The sequence below is a fragment of the Sarcophilus harrisii genome, chromosome 2 (assembly GCF_902635505.1).
Source record: "Sarcophilus harrisii chromosome 2, mSarHar1.11, whole genome shotgun sequence".
NCBI lineage: Eukaryota > Metazoa > Chordata > Mammalia > Dasyuromorphia > Dasyuridae > Sarcophilus > Sarcophilus harrisii.
In genome coordinates, this window is record NC_045427.1 from 124,429,455 (window position 1) to 124,447,597 (window position 18,143).

Here is an 18,143-nt window from a genome sequence, read left to right on the forward strand (position 1 = left end):
AAATGAGACAGCCCCTATCATTCCCAAAGTCTGAGTAATTCAGCCTGAAACACCAGTTATTCCCAAAGTTCAAAAAAAAAAAAAAAAAAAAAAAAAAGCTTCTAGTGTTTATAGGCAGTATAGAAAGAAAAAAAAAAAAAGATAAGGGGATCAATGGGCATATTATGAACTCTGGAAAGTAGGGGTATGAAGTAGGCTTCCTAAAACAGGAAAGAGAAATGTCCCTGAAGAAATGGAACCAGCAATCATGACCCTTGGGACAAACAGTAAAAATAATAATCAGCTTTAATGAGTGTTAACTCACTGATCCATACAAGAATTCTGTGAGGTAGGTACTATTATTATTCCTATTTTACTGATGAGAAAACTGAGGCAAATTAAATGACTTGCTCAGGTGACACAATTGATAAATGCTCAATTTAAATTTAGGTTTTCCTAACTCCAAATCTTCTGCTCTAGCCATTAAACCACCTCCCTGCCTCAGTCCATTTTTTTAAAGACTGATTCAGTTAGGAGGGAAAAGGGAAGAGGAAGGATACTGAAAGGCCACAACTGGAGACACCACCACTGAAGGAAGGAACAGAGTAAGTCTGGGCCTGAGCTGAACTCACTTGGAGTATAGCCAATAGAGAAGAAAATGTACCACCTGGTATCTTCCTGTTTTCATTAGTTATGGAAGGAAGGAAAGAAAAGAGGGAAGGAGGGAGGAAGGAAAGAAGGGAGGGAGAGAGGGAGGGAAGGAAGGAGGGAGGAAGGAAGGAAGGAAGGAAGGAAGGAAGGAAGGAAGGAAGGAAGGAAGGAAGGAAGGAAAGAAGAGAGGGAGGGAGGGAGGAAGGAAGGAAGGGAGGGAGGGAGGGAAAGGAAAGAAGGAAGGAGGGAAGGAAGGGAGGGAAGGAAGGAAGGGAGGGAGTGAGGGAAAGAGGAAGGGAAAAAAAACGAGGACACCGAAAATGCTTAATAATTGCTGACTGAATTGAAGTAAAAGTAAAGATTACACAGAAAGAACAAAGAATACTTGATTTAGAGGTAGAAGTATAGATTGTTTTCCTGATTCCATATACTGGCTGTGTGATTTTAGGCAAATTATCTCTCTTCTTTAAATTTCAGTTTCCTCAATTGTACTTGGGAATTGAGGAGTAATGGTGGGGAGGGGGAGAAAGGAAGAGATTCAAACCCAGGAAGGCCTGGGATCAAGACCTATTTCTGACTTACACTGACTTTATGACCCTAAGCAAGTCACTTACTCTCAAATGTTCTAGGAACTCTAAGAATATAATTGCAGAGAAGATGGCAACCTGCATTGGTAGAGGGAGTGTATTCATCTGGAAGTTCTCTATACCAATGCAATCACAGATCTAGTCTCCATTCCTAGATAAGGATAATATTCCCATGATTTATCTACCTTATAGGTTTACTATGAGACTTGAGAATGTATGTTTTTCAAATCCCTCTAATTCATAAAGCATTAGGGAAATCCATGGTGGTTGTGGCAGTAGCAGCTGTGAGATGACACAGTAGTTAGAGGGCTAGACCTAGACTCAGGAAAACTAGATTTCACATCCATCCTCAGAGACTTACCAACCACGTGGCTCTAGCTGCCTCAGTTTCTGTAAAATGAGGTTCATAAGAGCACCTATCTCCCAGAGTTGTTATCATAAAATGAGATCATATTTATAAAACACTTTTCAAACTTCAAAGCACTATTTAAATGCTATTTATCATCATCATCATGATTATTCTTTTTTTCTGAGTCAATGGCACTTTATTAAAGGGTCCATCCATGGTTCCCACTGAAGGAAGCAGACCTTAAATCTTCCTCTTGATCTGAGTCACCACCTCCCCTTAGAACTATATGTTTATAGGGTTACAGTTAAATTGTCATTATTCTTTAAAAGATTTAGGGGCAGGTAGAAGTTATCAGGACCTTAGGAGATTTTCCCATACATTCATTCTGGGGTGTCTGCCCCAGATAGGTGATTCCTCTCACCAAGACTTCACCGGCTCACCATGCCCTTTCCAAGAGAAGTCTGGCAAGCATCTCTCCCTACCCCCCTTTTTTAGCTTCATGGCTTATCCACCCAGTGGGGGATCAACAGCTGCAAGTTAATGCCTGGGATGAGACTGCTGTTGCTGCCAGACTGTGAAGCTCACTAGGGGATGGTCTTCTTTCCTAGAATCCTTCCATTAATGGAGATAGTGGTGGGGAGTGATGGAGAGATAAGGCCTTTGAGATTGATGAGAACCATAAGCAACCAAGGAGTCAGTCAGGTTTTGCTTTCAAATCACCCTTTTTTCTTGACCTGTCCCACTTCCATGTTCTCCCTTCTCTCTAAAACCCAATCTTGCCTGGACACCCATTCGTTCAATCCATAAATACTTGTTGATCTATCACTTTATTCAATAATATAATAATACAAGTCAACATGACTTAGATTCTGGTCCTCTGAGAGTTTTACAGTCTAGTTGGGGAGGCAAGAACTACATGTCTCTAAAGACACGTAATGAAATGATAATTCTTTTTTTTTTTGGATCACTTAAAGTTTGGCAAAATACTTTCCTCACAGCCATATAAGAAAGTGGGGAAATCATCATTATTCCCATAGGTGACTCAGTGGATGGAGCTTTGGACCTGAATTCAGGAAGGCTGATTAATGTTCCTGAGTTCAAATGTGGCCTCAGACACTTACTAGCTTTGTGATCCTGGGCAAATCACATAATCCTGTTTGCCTCGGTTTCCTCATCTGTAAAATGAGCCAGAGAAGGAAATGGCCATCCCCCCAGAATCTTTGCCAAAAAAGGGAGGTCACAGAGTCAGACATGATTGAAAATGAATGAACAGCAACAACAGACTGGGAAGCAGACTTGGAAAAGTTAAATGATTTCCCCTGAATCACCCAAATAATAACTAGATTAAGTGGAATCTGAGCCCAGGCCTCTTCATTTCAAGAGTATCTTCTCCCCTACATCATAATACATCCAGTTTGAAAGGCACCAATGTGTCTGGACTCTCCTCCTTGCCCACCAGCAACTTTGCCTTATACTTTGGTATACCCATTATTTCTTCTCTGATAGATCCTCCCTCCATTAACACAGATCATAAGAATAATAGTAATAATAAACATTTATATAGCACTTACTAGGTGCCAGACAATATGCAATTATTATTTATGCCATTTTGCAATTTTAATTTGCAGTTTTCATTTTACAATTATTATTTCATTGTATCCTCATAACAACCCTGAAAGGCAGGTGCTATCATTTTTCAGATTAGGGAAAGTGACTTGCCTAGGGTCTCACAACTAGTTAAGTGTCTGAGATCAGATCTGAATTCATCTTCCTGACTCCAGACCCTGTGCCCTATCCACAGCACCAGTTAGCTATCATGAGTTGTAGTCAAAAATATTCATCAGAGATGACCAGTCCTGATAGATCAGGCCATCCTCAGCAACGAGATCAACCAAATCATTTCTAATGGAGCAGTAATGAACTGAACTAGGTATACCCAGAAAAAGAACTCTGGGAGATGACTAAAAACCATTACATTGAATTCCCAGTCCCTATAGTTATGCCCACCTGCATCTTTGATTTCCTTCACAAGCTAATTGTACAATAATTCAGAGTCTGATTCTTTTTGTACAGCAAAATAATGTTTTGGTCATGTATACTTATTGTGTATCTAAGTTATATTTTAATATATTTAACATCTACTGGTCATCCTGCCATTTAGGGGAGGGGGTGGGGGGGGTAAGAGGTGAAAAATTGGAACAAGAGGTTTGGCAATTGTTAATGCTGTAAAGTTACCCATGTATATATCCTGTAAATTAAAGGCTATTAAATTTAAAAAAAAAAATATTCATCAGAGAGCGATCAGTCCTCTGAAGGTAAATGAGGCTGTCAGACAGCAGACATACAGTCCATTGTCAGACCTATTCTTGAGCCTTTCTAATCTGGCAGAGTCTTCTGGAGCTGGCAGGCAGCTTTTGAGAACCCAAATCATCTCCATGTCATGAAGAGACATTTTTTGATATGGGAGAACTTCAGTGAAAATATTCAATCAAATATCTCCTGTCACCTCTCTTACGTAAATCTCTTAGGAGGATGATGGAAGACCAAAAATGACCCTTAGAATTGGTATGATTTTATCCCTAAGGAAATTAACTTAGGAAGATCCATTTAAAAAGAAAAGTACAGTTATTGGTGGCTTCCTTTAAAATGGAAAATATAAAAATACCGCTGATTATATTTGGGTGGTCAATAACTACACATACTCATGCATATAAGAGAGATGAGCCAAGTAGGTGAAAAGCCAAATCAGTTATATTCTGCAAGATTCATGATCTCATAAGCATCTATACAGATCAAATTCATCCTGAGTAAATTGTTGTCTTTGTTTTCCCATAAATCTGTCATGGAGGATATATCCCGTGTTCAAAAATGGGTAACTTTCTTCTTAATGATAAAACTAAGGTTTTAGAACAAGAAGGAACCTTAGGGACGAAATCTACTCCAAATCAAAAATAAAAAGGCATTACTTGGGGTTAGCCATCTGTTGCTTTCCTTTCTTATTACATGATAATCCCACTCATTTCTGGTCATTTGTATTTTTTTTTAGGTTACATAAATATTGGTCTTAAAGAGATGAACTTTTGTAACAATGAGAAATTTGGTATTATTGAAAATATTGTGTAATTTTCCAAATATAATTTATCTCTGATCTAAGTCAAGACATTCCTATTCAGTTCATTGCCTCATATCCTATTTATACAATCTTCTTGCTAAGCAGAGAAATGATGACAAGAAGTTATCCCAGTTTTGGAGTAGTATCTTAGCTGCAAAACACAACAGAGGGGCAATCTAGATGTCTTTAAGCAGTCTCACCACATAAAATAGCAAAAAAATAGTTAAGGAAAAAAGAAGTCTATGAAGCACTTACATGAGGTCTAGACAAGTCCAAGAAAGTTTGTAAATGATTTGTTGAGCTCTGTTTACCTCCATTGCTTATGTACTAACTATGCAGAGATGAAAAAATGAGCTCCAAGAAGATGAAGTTATGAGTGGTTGAATCTAACCAAAGACATGAAGAACAATTCAGCCTTCAATGAAGAGAAATACTCAGCTACTCAAAAATTCCCCTTTTTCTCTTCTTACTCTTCAACGTTCCCACAACAAAACTCCCATTGTTAACATGCCCTGGCATCAGATAGGAATTGAAGGTGAAAATATCTAAGCAAATTCATCACCAAAAAAAGTGTGAATGAGATTACATTCTCTGGTGGATTTGTATCTTCAAAGAGGATGCTCATTAACTCCAATGAATTATCTGCCAGTGGTAAAATTCAAACACTGTGGCTGAGGAAGGACTGGGAAACATCGTTTTTAAATGGGAAAAACTCCAGTCTGAAGCTAATGACCTGGATGCGATTTCTAAATGTATCATTGACTCCTCTAAGTGACCAAGGTTGGGTAACTTAGATCATGACTCTGTGCAGACCGTCTCTGTGAATCCACATAAGTATACTCAGTGACCGTTTCAGTCCATGAAATGTTCTCTTTTTGTCCAACATCAGCCAACTGAATAGACATTAATTAAGCATCTACCATGTGGCAGGCACTGTGCTGAGGGCTTTTATAGATGTTATCATAATTATATTTGATCATAAGTCTTTTACAGGAACATACCCAATGCAGAAGTACATATTAAATGAATAAATGAAGCATTTATTAAGTGCTTACTATATACAAAGCACTGGGCTAAATGAAGGGGATACAAATGGAAAAGTATAACTACCTGCTCTCAGGGAACTTAATTCTAACATCCTGTGCTCTCGTCCCTAGATACTCAAAGCTGAGTAGACCCCTTAGCCAAAAGCATGAGAAACTGGTGATATTTAGTGTCACACGTATTGTTTGTGCCTGATTTGGTCTTTGTAACAGTCCTTGGTGGTCATTGATATAGATAAAAATTTCCCCATTTTATAGCTAAGAAAACTAAAGCTAATCTGCATCCAGAAAGAGATTATCTCTGTTTCTCCTATTTTGTGATGTTTTCATGATTGAAAAAATGTTCTCTCTGATGAGGGATGAGTAGCTTATAATTGCTAACATTTATACAGTGCCTACTACATACTCACAATTATTATTTTATTATTTCCTTCTTAGAAGAAAGGAAGGAAGTTTGCAGTTTCTAAGCACCATACTCACAATTACTATTTTATTATTTCCTTCTTAGAAGAAAGAAAGGAAGCAAACAGTTACTAAGCACCTACTATATGCCAGGCACTATACTAGCACTTTACAACTATTATTTCATTTGACCCTCTTAACAACCCTGGGGAGGAAAAGAACCAAAACAAAACTCTCATTTTATAGATGAGAAAATTCTCATTTTATAGATGAGAAATTGAGGTAGTCATATAGGTTAAGTAACTTGCAAAGGATCACATAGATGAGAAAATTCTCATTTTATAGATGTGAAACGTAGTCATAAGTTAAGTAACTTTTGTAGAAAGGCTGGATTTGAATTTAGAACTTCCAAATTCCAGCCCCATGCTCTAGCTACTGTGCTACCCAGCTCTGGGGAAGGAATCTAACAAATTTCTCTCTTGGTTAAAAAGAATCAAAACAAAACGCCAGCCCCTTGCTGCTTAGATCTCTAATCTCATTAGTGGTAACTAAGTTTGTTCCTTCTTCCTCTCTGATTGAAACAAGTAACTGGAACAGGATTCCAGACTTTCATGATGGTCTCTGCCCATGTCTCCTCCCCTTGATTCTAGGATTCAGTGCCCAGGACACCAACATTTGGCTCCCTCTGTCTGGGAAGGACTTGGGCTGGGTATGGTGGGAGGCAGTGTGGGATAAAGCAGGGGTTTTGGGGAAAGAGAACCCTTAAATTGTTTATTCTGGAAGAGTCAGGGCGCTGCAGGGCAGAGCTGAAGTGGTTGAGAAGGGAAACCCACCTGGCCCCTTGAGTCCCTGGTGTGGTTGGAAAGGCTGTTGTGCCAGGCTGAGGTGGTGTCTGGAGGGATGTAAAGCCTGGGCAGAGGTTGGCACAGTGTCCAGGAAGAGTGGAATAAGGGCTGGGGTTGTGGCTCCTTCCCGCCTTCTTTCCCTCCCTCTCTCTTACTCTGCTAAAGAGTTTTATGTGTTTGCCAGTCTCCCCCTAGCCCCATGAGGCATCCCCAGAGAAAAAAGTATTCATTTACTTTTACTTTCATAGAAAAAGCAGTGGAATAAGAAGCAAGAGATTCTAGACCCAGATCTGCCTTTAACAAGTCCTTTTTCCTTCTCTAGATTTCAGTTTTCTCCTTTGTAAAATGAAGAGAAGACCTGGTTCTACTATTCTGAATCTTTGGGACAGGTATATCCAAAAGTTGAGGTTTTTCCTCAAAAAATGAGGAAATATAGGTGGGTTCCCTACCCATTCCCATAATCCCAGATCCTAACAATCTCTATAAAGAACGATCCTTTCCACCATTCGTCCAACGACTGCTTGTAACTAACATTTACTATGTGCTGATCACAAAACAAAGTTATATGACTAACTTTCATAGTCATATAGGACAAAACCCTACTTTTGGAAATACCCAAATCACTAAAGCAAAGATGGCAGATTCCAGGGCTTGAATCATCTATCAGGGGTCCTCAAACTTTTTAAATAGAGGGCCAGTTCACTGTCCCTCAGATTGTTGGAGGGTTGGACTATAGTAAAAACAAAAACTTTGTTTTGTGGGTCTTTAAATAAAGAAACTTCATAGCCTTGGATGAGGGGGATAAATGTCCTCAGCTGCTGCATCTGGCCTGAGGGCCGTAGTTTGAGGACCCCTGATTCTAGATGGAGAGACCTTCTTGGTACAATGGAATGATCGATTGTTTTGGGATCCTAAAACCTCAGATACCATCTCTGACATTTTGTGGCATTGGGACTCAATTTCTTTCTTCAGAAAATGAGGAAGTTGAACAAAGATGCTCTGTAAAGTCCCTCTTAGCTGTAAATAGATATTTGTTTAAATTCTTGATTTTGTTGTAATTGGAATCAGGGATGTTCTGGGATCATCTCCCATGTGCTTGTTGAGCTAGTTGTTAAAATTTTCGAATAAAAGCATTTTTAACTTAGACATCAGGGAATACTACAAATCAATCCTTGCTTTGTTATTTTGTGGGTTTCTCAACTTATGAAAGAGATGGAGAAAAATGTTGATAATGTAGATTAAATGGCAAAAAAAAATTTAATTGTGACTATTATCAAACATAGGACTGGCACAGCCCTAGACATAGCCTTACTGATATTCAAGTACTGGTAATGTCAGTGGAATGGAGAGTAATAGTCTTGACTCATTGACATTAATGACTGGAGGATAAAGAGAAAGCCATTTGTCACCCTTTGACCCTTGCTTTGGGGAGTGAGCTAAGGTATTTCTTTTTTTACAGTCATTAAAAAACACATTCTGACCAGCAACTTTACTATTCTAATCTTCCAAGGGTCCAGTTCCAGGTGGGTTAGCAAAGCTAGAAATGTGGTCAGCAGCTGACTTGCCCACACAGAAGGCTACCCTAGAGGAGTCAGTCAGTATTGTTAGGGATGGAACAGCTAGCTCCAGATGAGAAAACTTAGTTCCCAAGGCCAGGCCGGGACAAATTCCGCTTAATAGGTTGGGTGGAGTCCATTATAACCCTACTCCAGTAGCCTATTTTTGATTTAGTCACACACCCCCTTCCGTCATTAATTCTAATTGTCCTAAACTAGCAACTGTGCTAGATTCCAAGAACTAACAACTCTCACCACACCTTGTAGACAGAGAACTGAGAAGAAAGAAATAGAATAGATCTAGCATAAAATGGCAAGCGTCGGGGTCCTCCTGTCCAAAGGATGAAGTGTAGGTTCCTAGCATTCTAGATGCTAAGATGTGGAAGCTGGAAAGAAGTTCAGAAACCATCTAGCCTACTCTGAGGTTCATTCTATAGAGGAGGAAACAAGCCCAGAAAAAAAAGAATTGACTTGCCCAGGTTCTCGTGGCTAATAAATAGCTCTGTCTCCTCATTTGAAATCTGGGGTTCTAGTCCCCTCCCTATCATGTTTCCCTACAATTCCCCCCAAGGAAAGGAATGCAATGTCCTTTGTTCCCTATCTCCAGCCTCCTGACCCCAAGAATTGGCTTTACTCTATTAACCACAGTCTTATGGCTAACTCATTGATTGGGAGAACCCTTTGGGAATAAACACACACACACACCCCATTGCTCTGTTAGGATTTTATATTGCTCCCCCACTCTAACATCATAAAAAGGGGATTGAGAGGAAAAGGAGTTATCTCTTCTTCTCCACTAATCTAATAAATTCTCCCTCCTCTTCAAACTTTAGCTACCCAATGAAGATAGGTGGCTGAGATGGACAGCCTGTTCCCTGGGTCCTTCCACTTCCCAACACACTCAATTCCAGTGAATTAATATGAACCCAGATTTTCATTCTGCTGGAAGAGACCTTAAAGTAGGGGTTATTCATCTGGAGTTCAAGAACCTATTTTAAAAAATATTTTGATAGTCATGTCAATAAATTGACTTTTTACAGACTATCAGGGTTAAGTGACTTGCCCAGAATCACTCGGCTAGTTTGTGTCTGAGGCTGGATTTAACTCAGTTTCTCCTGACTTCAGGACAGGTGCTCTATTCACTGAGCTGCCTAGCTTACCCTCCTTTGTAATCTTATATATAGTATTTTATCTAAATGCAATTAAAAATATTATTCTCAAAAGGAATCCACAGACTTCACCAGGCTGCCAAAGGTGTCCATGATGCAGTAAAGAAAGGTTAAGCACTTTAAAGATTATACCATCTAACTCCATTTTACAAATAGAGAAGATGAGATCCAGGAAAGCTTATCATTTAATGGAATCATGGATGAGCTACTCATAAGCTATGTGATGTTGGACAAGTCACATGACATTTTCTGGCCTCAGTTTCCCCATTTGTAAAATATATACTTTTTACTAAGTGATTTATAAAATCCTTTCAAGCTCTAAATCTATGATCTCTGAGATTAAGGGACTAGCCTAAAGTTTCCTCCAGGACTGTCCTATCCCAATCTCTTCCTAAAAGGGAGACTCAGGATCCCAACCTTTCCCTTCTCTGACCTATCTCTCCCCAGGCCTCAAGAAAGGCGACCTGCCCCGGGTAAGGGATGGATACCAAGAAACTCATTAAAGATCTTTAATGAGCAATTAGCTGGGAGTGACTGAACCCCTCAGCTGGGCCCCTGACTGTGCTGCTCATGAACCCGGCGCCTTTCCACTTGAAGCTTTTGAGGGTCTGGCTGAAAAGGGGGTAGTGGAGAGGATGAGGAAGAAAAAGCATTATGACGGGAGTGCCATCTAAATAGTGGTCGGCCCCCTCCTCCTTGACTGAGGAAAAAAGCAAACCAAAGAAATCTGAGAAAGATTCATGGCTTAGAGGTAGAGCTGCTCCCAGAGCCTTCAGTCCATCAGCTGACCCTTGGAGACAGCTTTTCATCCTCAACTGAAGTTGGGCTTGGGATGGGGGTGAAAGGATATACAAACATGCGACTGAAACTCCCACCTCCTTTGAGTAAGGGACCCAAACTCTGGCAGAGGATTGGAGGGGACACTGTTGGGAGGTCCCTGAACAAATAATCCTTCCTCTCCCGTTTTGGGAGTCCAAAGGAACCCAGACCCCATTCTCCCTGTCTTGCTTCCTTCCCTCTGTTAGAGTCTCTTTGGGAAGTCTGGCTAAAGAATTCCCTTGAATTTTACCATTGACCCCTTCTAGCAAGTACACTAGGAAACTGAATCAAGGTGGTTTACCTGTGCTGTTTTGCTCCCAGTAACAGGAATTCTGTTTTCACCCATTACAGGCTCCTAAGCAATAACAAGCTCACCGGGCTCCGGAACGGCTCTTTCTCTGGACTTCACATGTTGGAGAAACTGTAAGTGTCTGAGGCAACTATAATTTCCTCTCCCTCCAGGGTAGGGGCAAGTGGCAATGATGTAGATGGTAAAGGAGGGGCTGCTGGAGTCTGTGAAATATTAGAAGATGATAGTATAAGTCTGACTATTGATCTCTCTGGCTTCATTTAAGTCCCACATAAAATCTCCAGTCCCTCTTAATTCCAGTGCCTTCCCTCCATTAATTCCTATTTTTCCTGTAGACAGCTTGCTTTGTATGTGTCTGTTTGCATGTTGTCTTCTGCATTAGATTATAAATTTCTTGGGAGGAATCTTTTGCCTCTTGTTGTATACCATTGCTTAGCATAATGCCTGGTACATAGTAGGCACTTAATAAATGTTTATTGATTGATCAGCTCTTAGTTGCTGGCTATTTCAGACATGAGCAACTTGGAGTACTTCCTGGACATTCTTTGGAACCCAGTATCAAATCCCAACTGACTCAGTGATCTGATATTGCAGTGTCCATAGCCGCAATTAGAATATTTTTATCTGGGGGAAAAAAGTCTGTGGATGGTGGGAGACAGTGGCAGGACAGAGGATAAGCCAACCTCTGATGCAGTTATGGTGGGAGAGGGGACAGCCTGTCTCCTACCTGACAGGGGTTGGTGAGGTTTACCAACTGAGGGTCATTTGGGAGGGAGGCCACAGTGACAGGACCCTGGAAAGTAGCCTATGAGAGTTAACTCAGGGCTTCTTAAACTTTTTCCACTCATGACCTTTTATTCATCCAAGAAATTTTTATATGGCCCCAGGTACATAGATATATAAAATAGGCATAAAATCAAACACTTATTGATAACAAATCATAATTTCATGACCCCTCCACACTCAGTTGTGAGATCCTATATGGAAGCTAGGATATAACTCAGAGACCCTGCCATGGTTATAGGAAGAAAGCCTGCTTCCCGGTCCATGAAGGTGCCCTGAGGCACAGCCCCACTCACCAAGTCACAACTCTAGTGACTCAATAAATATCCTAGGTATAGAGAGATTCATCCCTCTGGCTGGCTAGAAATGAATCAATCAAACAACAAGCATTTATCAAGCACCCACAAAGTGTGGTGGGGCTACAAATGCAAAGAACATTCTACTAGGGGAGGCAAAAAGTACATATGTAAATAAACAGGATCAATATAATGATAATAAACAGCTTGGTAACTAAAGACAAAGGCAGCTCCATGGCGAGGTGTATAGAGTACCAAGGATGGAGTCAGGAACTCTCATCTTCCTGAAGTCAAATGTGACCTCAGACACTTAGCTGTGTGCTCTTGGAGAAGCCATTTAATTCTATTTACCTCGGTTTCCTCATCTGCAAAATGAGGTAGAAAAGAAAATGGCAAACCACTCTAGAGTCATTGCCAAGAAAATCCCAAATGGGATCACCAAGAGTTGAATATGACTAAAAAGGTTGTTAAGAAAGGATAGCATTAGCAATTGGGGGGATTAGGAAAGGCATCCTATAGAAGGTGGTGCCTAAATCGAGTCTTAAAGGAAGAGAAGGATTCTAAGGATATTTTTTGCCCAGTACAGGTCAAGAAGACTTTCTACCAAGGCTTAGTCAGGGCTGCAATTTTCATGGGTAGAGGGAGAATGATCCCACAATGAAAATCCTGTCTTTAGAAGTATTAAAGATATTTCCTAAGTCAGATGATTTAAAGGGTAGAGGGAGGGAAGATAGGAAAAGATTTATTTATTGCTGGAAATTTGTTAAGGAAACACAAGGAGAACAAAAGAATTACTTTTTATGCTTTAATATACAATCTGATTATAACCTGCCTTTCCAGTCTTATTTCAAATTCCTCCCTTCTAAGAATTATCTGTTCCAACCAACTTGGACTTCCAGCTGTTCCCTGACCTCAGCATTCCATCTCTTGTCTTTGTACATTTGCACAAGCTGTCCCGACCCCCTGACCCCCAGTCTCATACTTGGAATTCATACTCCTTTTTCATCCCCATCTATCAGAATCCTCGAGTTTCATTTCAGGTACCATCCTCATTTCCCCCAAACCCCCTGATCAGTGTTGTCTTGTTTCAAATAATCCTTGTATACTTTTATCTGATCTTTTTTTGGTCCCAATTACTCCCTCTTGTATTATCACTTTCTAGATGGTTACTTTCTTGAAAGCAGGACATTTTAATCCTTGTATCCCCATCACTTAGACAATGCCTGAAACACAATAGACACTCTATAAATAAATGTTTCTTTGAGTTGAATTAATGCTTATAGATTTTGGAAAGAGCAGTGGACTTGGCTTTAAGAAATCTGGTTATGTGATGAAGATATTTCACCTCCCTTGGCCTTAGGTGTTCATCTATAAAATAAGGGTTTGAGAGTAAAATAAATTCAACAAATATTTACTGAGATATAAAGATGATTTAGGGCAGCTAGATGGTACAGTGGATAGTACACTGGGCTCGGATTCAGAAAGAGCCATCTTTGTGAGTTCAAATCTAGCCTAGAACATTTATTAGCGGGGCAAATCACTTAACAATAATTGCCTCAGTTTCCTCATTTATAAAATGAACTGGAAAAGGAAATGGCAAAACACTCCAGGATATTTGGCAAAAATAAAAAAACAAAACAAAACCCACAAATGGTGCCACAAAAAGTCAAATACAACTGAAAGACTATTAAACAACGACCATAAAGATGATCTTTAACATCTTTATTGGGATGGCTTTTAATTCAGATTCCTTTGATTGTTGCTCTATTGAAACAAATACCAGGAGATAATAATCCCTTTCATCTTAAAACTTCTCACTTCCCTTACCTTTTCTCTACCCCATCACTCCTTTGCAGAACATCAAATGAATCCTTCCTTAGAAATATCTCTGCTCAGGTCCTGGTGGATTCAGGAGAAAAAGATCAGATCTTACTGGGATCCTTGACATCTGGAACACAAGGATGATTGGATTGGGAGAGAGAGAAAGGGACTAAGTGGGAAAAAAAAGTCTGAAATCTGACTGGGAGCCAGGAACAAGGCTGTTTGTAGATCAGAAGACAGTAAGAGTATGTATATGTCTGACTATTCAGTAGTGTGTGTGAATATACAAACAGTGGATGTATTTATGTTGTACTGGAGTGGGGCATCCATTCAGTGTATTTGCAGTAAGGATGTGTGTATATATTGTGTATGCATGAACTGGTACATGCTCTAAGACTTGTACTATGATAAGCCTAAAATAATTTGACAGAGAAAACGAGAAGACACAAAAGCAGAGATTTTAAAACAATCTCTGACTGCCAAAAGCTGACCAAGGAGCTTTATTCTCTCTACGCAAGCAGTTAGGAATCTAGGTCGCTGCCTCCGAACTTCAGAAGTGCCTCCTGAAACCTGGACTCTCTTTCCCAAATTGTCTGCTGCTTTATTAAAGAGCCATCAGCTCTCTAATGAGCTAATGAATTACTGTATTGATGGGCTATTAGACTAGGGAAGACCTTAGAGATGACCTAGCTCTAATTTCCTCATTTTACAGATGGGGAAACTGAGGTTTAACCGATCCAGGACATAAGGATAGGAAGTGTCAGAGTTTCCATTCAAATCCAGGTCTTTTAACGACAAGTCTAACAATATTCCCACTACAGCATGCCCCTTACTGGTATACTTCTCTGACTATCACAGACCAAATTCTGCTCCTTTATTCTGGTCCCCTGGGACTCCCTCAAGCCACCTATGTAGCTGTACAAGTCCTGGTCTGTGCTGGAAAAGGAGGGTAGCCCACATTTGTATGAGTGTAGGAGAGAAGGTGAGAGTGTTAAGACAGGAAAAATGTCCCTGATGATCTCCAGAAGTCTGTGCTCTGCAAGGAGAGGGGAAAATACCCCCATGGTCTTAAGAAGACTTCTTTTACATGATGTTGTTGGCTAAGGCTTTGATTTTGGATGGGAACCACAGAGACTGGAAAAATATGAAAAGGGGAGGGGTGCTTAGTTGATCTCTGGCCAGAAAGTCTCATCTGGGGAGCCCTGGGTCAGAGCTCAAACATTCAAGAGGAGGGGCGATTCAAATCCAGCTTCTGGCACCCACCACCCAGAAGGGCTCTCAGCCTGCCTATGTGCAAAAAAAGGCTGCTCTTTCCTCTGCTCCCCTGGAATGCGCCCTACTTACATCCACCTACCCCGTCTAGTCTCCCCCAGTCTCGTCTCAGGCAGTTTTCAAATGAAATTAATATTGTTGCTAGACTGAAAATTCTTTTCTCTGTTCCTTTACACCCACCCACACACTCTCCCTAATGGTGATTCCCTATGCCAGAAGCGAACTGGAGAATGATAAGAGAATTTGTAGCAGGAAAGGACTTTACTGCCCCAATTTCTTCATTTACAGGGAAGAAAACTGAGGCTGGGAGAAGGGAAACAAGTCAAATGTCCGATGTCACGAAAGCAGTAAAGCAGAAAATCGGGGAGCAGATTTCAGCAGTATTTTTTTCACTATACCGTGCTCCCGGGAATAGACAGAGTATGTGACTCGCTGAATTTAGGAGTTAGGAAGATGGATCCAGATCCTGCCTCTGACGCTTACTAGCTGTGTAATGAGGAAGTCACTTCTCTCTGGGATTTTTTCAGTGGGATATGAGAAAGTTGGACAAAATGGCCTTATCCCTTCCAGATCGGACGGCGCCCGACCAGGCCGGGGAGGGTCCCTCGGACCACAGCGGGGAGAAGCACTCTTTTCCCTCTGCGCCTTGGCAAGCATGTTCCTATATGCAGGCAAACAGACACGTGTGTCTGAGCTGGAGGAAAGGGCTAGGGGAAGGTAACGCGGTGGGCCCCATAATGATTTGTAGCTGCCTAATGAGATTAATGAGCCCTGAGGGCTGGTATGCGGCTGGTGCTGGGGCACTCATTAGAAACAGAATCGGCGGCGAAGGAAGCGGGAGAGAGAGTGTTCCTCACAATCCAGGTGGTTTCTATTAGCCCGTGGGTGGGGGCAGGGACGTGAGGATGCTTCTGTCGATTTTCCCTCCCCTCCTTCCTCCACCCCCGTATTAACTAGGGAGGAATTTGGGAGAGAAGCTGCCACCAAACCTCTTGTGAAGAAGCTAAAGGGGCCGCTCTCCTTTGGAGCCAGGAGGGAAAACTGAGGCAAGATGTCCCAGGATTGGAAGGACAGAAATTCTGGACAGGGACCCTGCGGATGAGGAGGGGCCAGGACACTTGGCTTCCCCGCGTGCCCCCCAGAGATCCCCTTCCCTCCTCGATTTGTTTCCAGACATACAGAACGTGGGTACCTAGGGGTTGGCAGCCAGGCTCCATATTCTAATTAACCCTGGAAGTCCTACAGGCCTGTTCTGTGGCCTCAGACCCTGTAATTTGGTTTCCAGACTCCCAGGCAGGGAGGTCTGTGGGGGCTAGAGGGAGCCAGCTCGGGGCCACTCCACCCAGCCCCCCTTCATGAGCTGACAAGCAGAGAGTAGAATGTCAGAGAGCTGGAGTCGCTCTCCTGCCTGTGGCTTAGGGCTCCCTTTGTAAAGCTGATGTCCCAGTTAATAAGTGAGGGAGTCTGTACCTCCTAAGACTCCCCAAGAGCTTGATTGACACATTCCACCTTCTCTGGGTTACAGAAGAGGCCCTATGCATGTGGGGGTGAGAGGAGCAGAGGGAAGGGAGGAAATCCTGGAAACTGAGAGCCTGGCTGTGTCACTAAATAATTGTGTGACTTTGAGTAAATTACTTCCACTCCCTGTACTGAAGTAAAATGAAGGGATTGATTTAGATTAGGGGTTCCTCACCTTTTTCTGTGTCATGGACCTGTTTGGTGAACTTCCGGACCTTTTCTCAGAATAATGTTCTTAAAACGAAAGGCCTAAGATTACAAAGGAAAACCATCATGTCGAATTACAGAGGTAATTTTTTTTTTTCCTTCATGAAAATTCACAGACATCCTGAATTTTTCCATGGGCTTCAGGTTTAAACTAAATGATATCTACTAGAATCCCTTGCAGCTCTGATCTTTTATGAGTCTAGGAGATAGATTCCCTCTGTTCCTCAGAGAAGGAATGATAAACTGTCCCCTACTTAAACTGGGAGGGTCCATCTGACCGCTTAGCTGTGTCCTAGCCAGGTGGGATCCAGACAGTTATCTGGGTGCTAGCAGCAGCTCTCACAGGCACCATGGACCCAGCCTGTTTCCAGCCCCTGGCCTCCACTGGTCAGAAGTCAGAAGAAAGGGGCTGGTCCCACTGCCACTCCCTGAATTTGAGGCTTCCCAGCCCAGGCCCCTGGGCTCCAAGAGGCCCCAAAATGTCTAAAGGCTGCATGCAGGAAACCAAAGGCAGGAAGAGGCACTGGGGACTGAGCAGAGGGGCAGCCCAGGCGCAACTCAGCCCCCATCTGCAAAGCATCAGTTGGGCAGGCAGGGTGGGGGCTGGGGGAGGAAATGGGAATAAACACTGGCTAGCAGAGAGGGAAGGGGTGGGGGGCGGAGGGGGAAGGGGCTGCGGCCTCAGCCCCAGCCCCTTGGCAGCCCATGAAGGGAAGTGACACAATGAGGAATGTGTTTCCCTCTGCCAGTCCTCCCCCCCACCCCCCACCCCTTACAGAGGGGTGGGAGGCCAGGCCCTTCCAAAGTCTGAGACTGCACAACTGGTTCAGGGGGCAAATGCCTGGGCCCCAGGGAATGTTGGAGTGGGAATGGAGGAGGGAGGAAGACAACCAGGCTGCTCCTTGGAGAGATGGGGGATCTAACTCCAAGGGCAGCGGGCGTGCCCAGGATCTGTGGGCACGACTGTATGTGAGCCATCTGGTCCAGCACACATGTGTGAGCATCCCCAGGTCTGTCTCTCTGCCGAGAGCTTCTCCTTGACTCCTTCCCTTTGATGGCCGGTGGCTTCTTCCTGCCCCCCTCCCTCGTATCTGCTTGGGTTTCAGGATTAATACTGAGGCCAGAGGGAAAGGGCTGGGTCCCAGAAGGGGGGGCATCGGAGTGGTGGTGGGCTATGTGAGTGCCCTGCTGATGGAAAGGGCTGGGTGGGGTATTTTATTGCTCTCTCCAGCTATTTCTGTTCAGTAACTGTGCAACTCTGCAAAACAAGCCTCTGGTAGGAACAGGGCCTCCCCCTACTGACCCCAGCTTCCTCTCCCCCCTCACCAGGAGAGAGCAGATTTCATTAACCCCTGCCTGGCCATGAGGATTCCCTGGAGACTCTGAGAGGGCAGTGCCCAGAACCTGCTTGGAGTGTGATAGTG

At 42.5% G+C, this 18,143-nt stretch overlaps 1 protein-coding gene across 1 annotated transcript in view; it reads left to right on the plus strand.

Annotated features, from left to right (window-relative positions):
• ADGRA2 (adhesion G protein-coupled receptor A2) overlaps positions 1 to 18,143 on the plus strand; it is a 61,245-nt gene that overhangs the window by 14,675 nt on the left and 28,427 nt on the right. Inside the window, exon 2 of the mRNA XM_031950686.1 lies at positions 10,864 to 10,935. Coding sequence (XP_031806546.1) covers positions 10,864 to 10,935 — 72 coding nt within the window. The remainder of the gene's footprint in view (positions 1 to 10,863; positions 10,936 to 18,143) is intronic.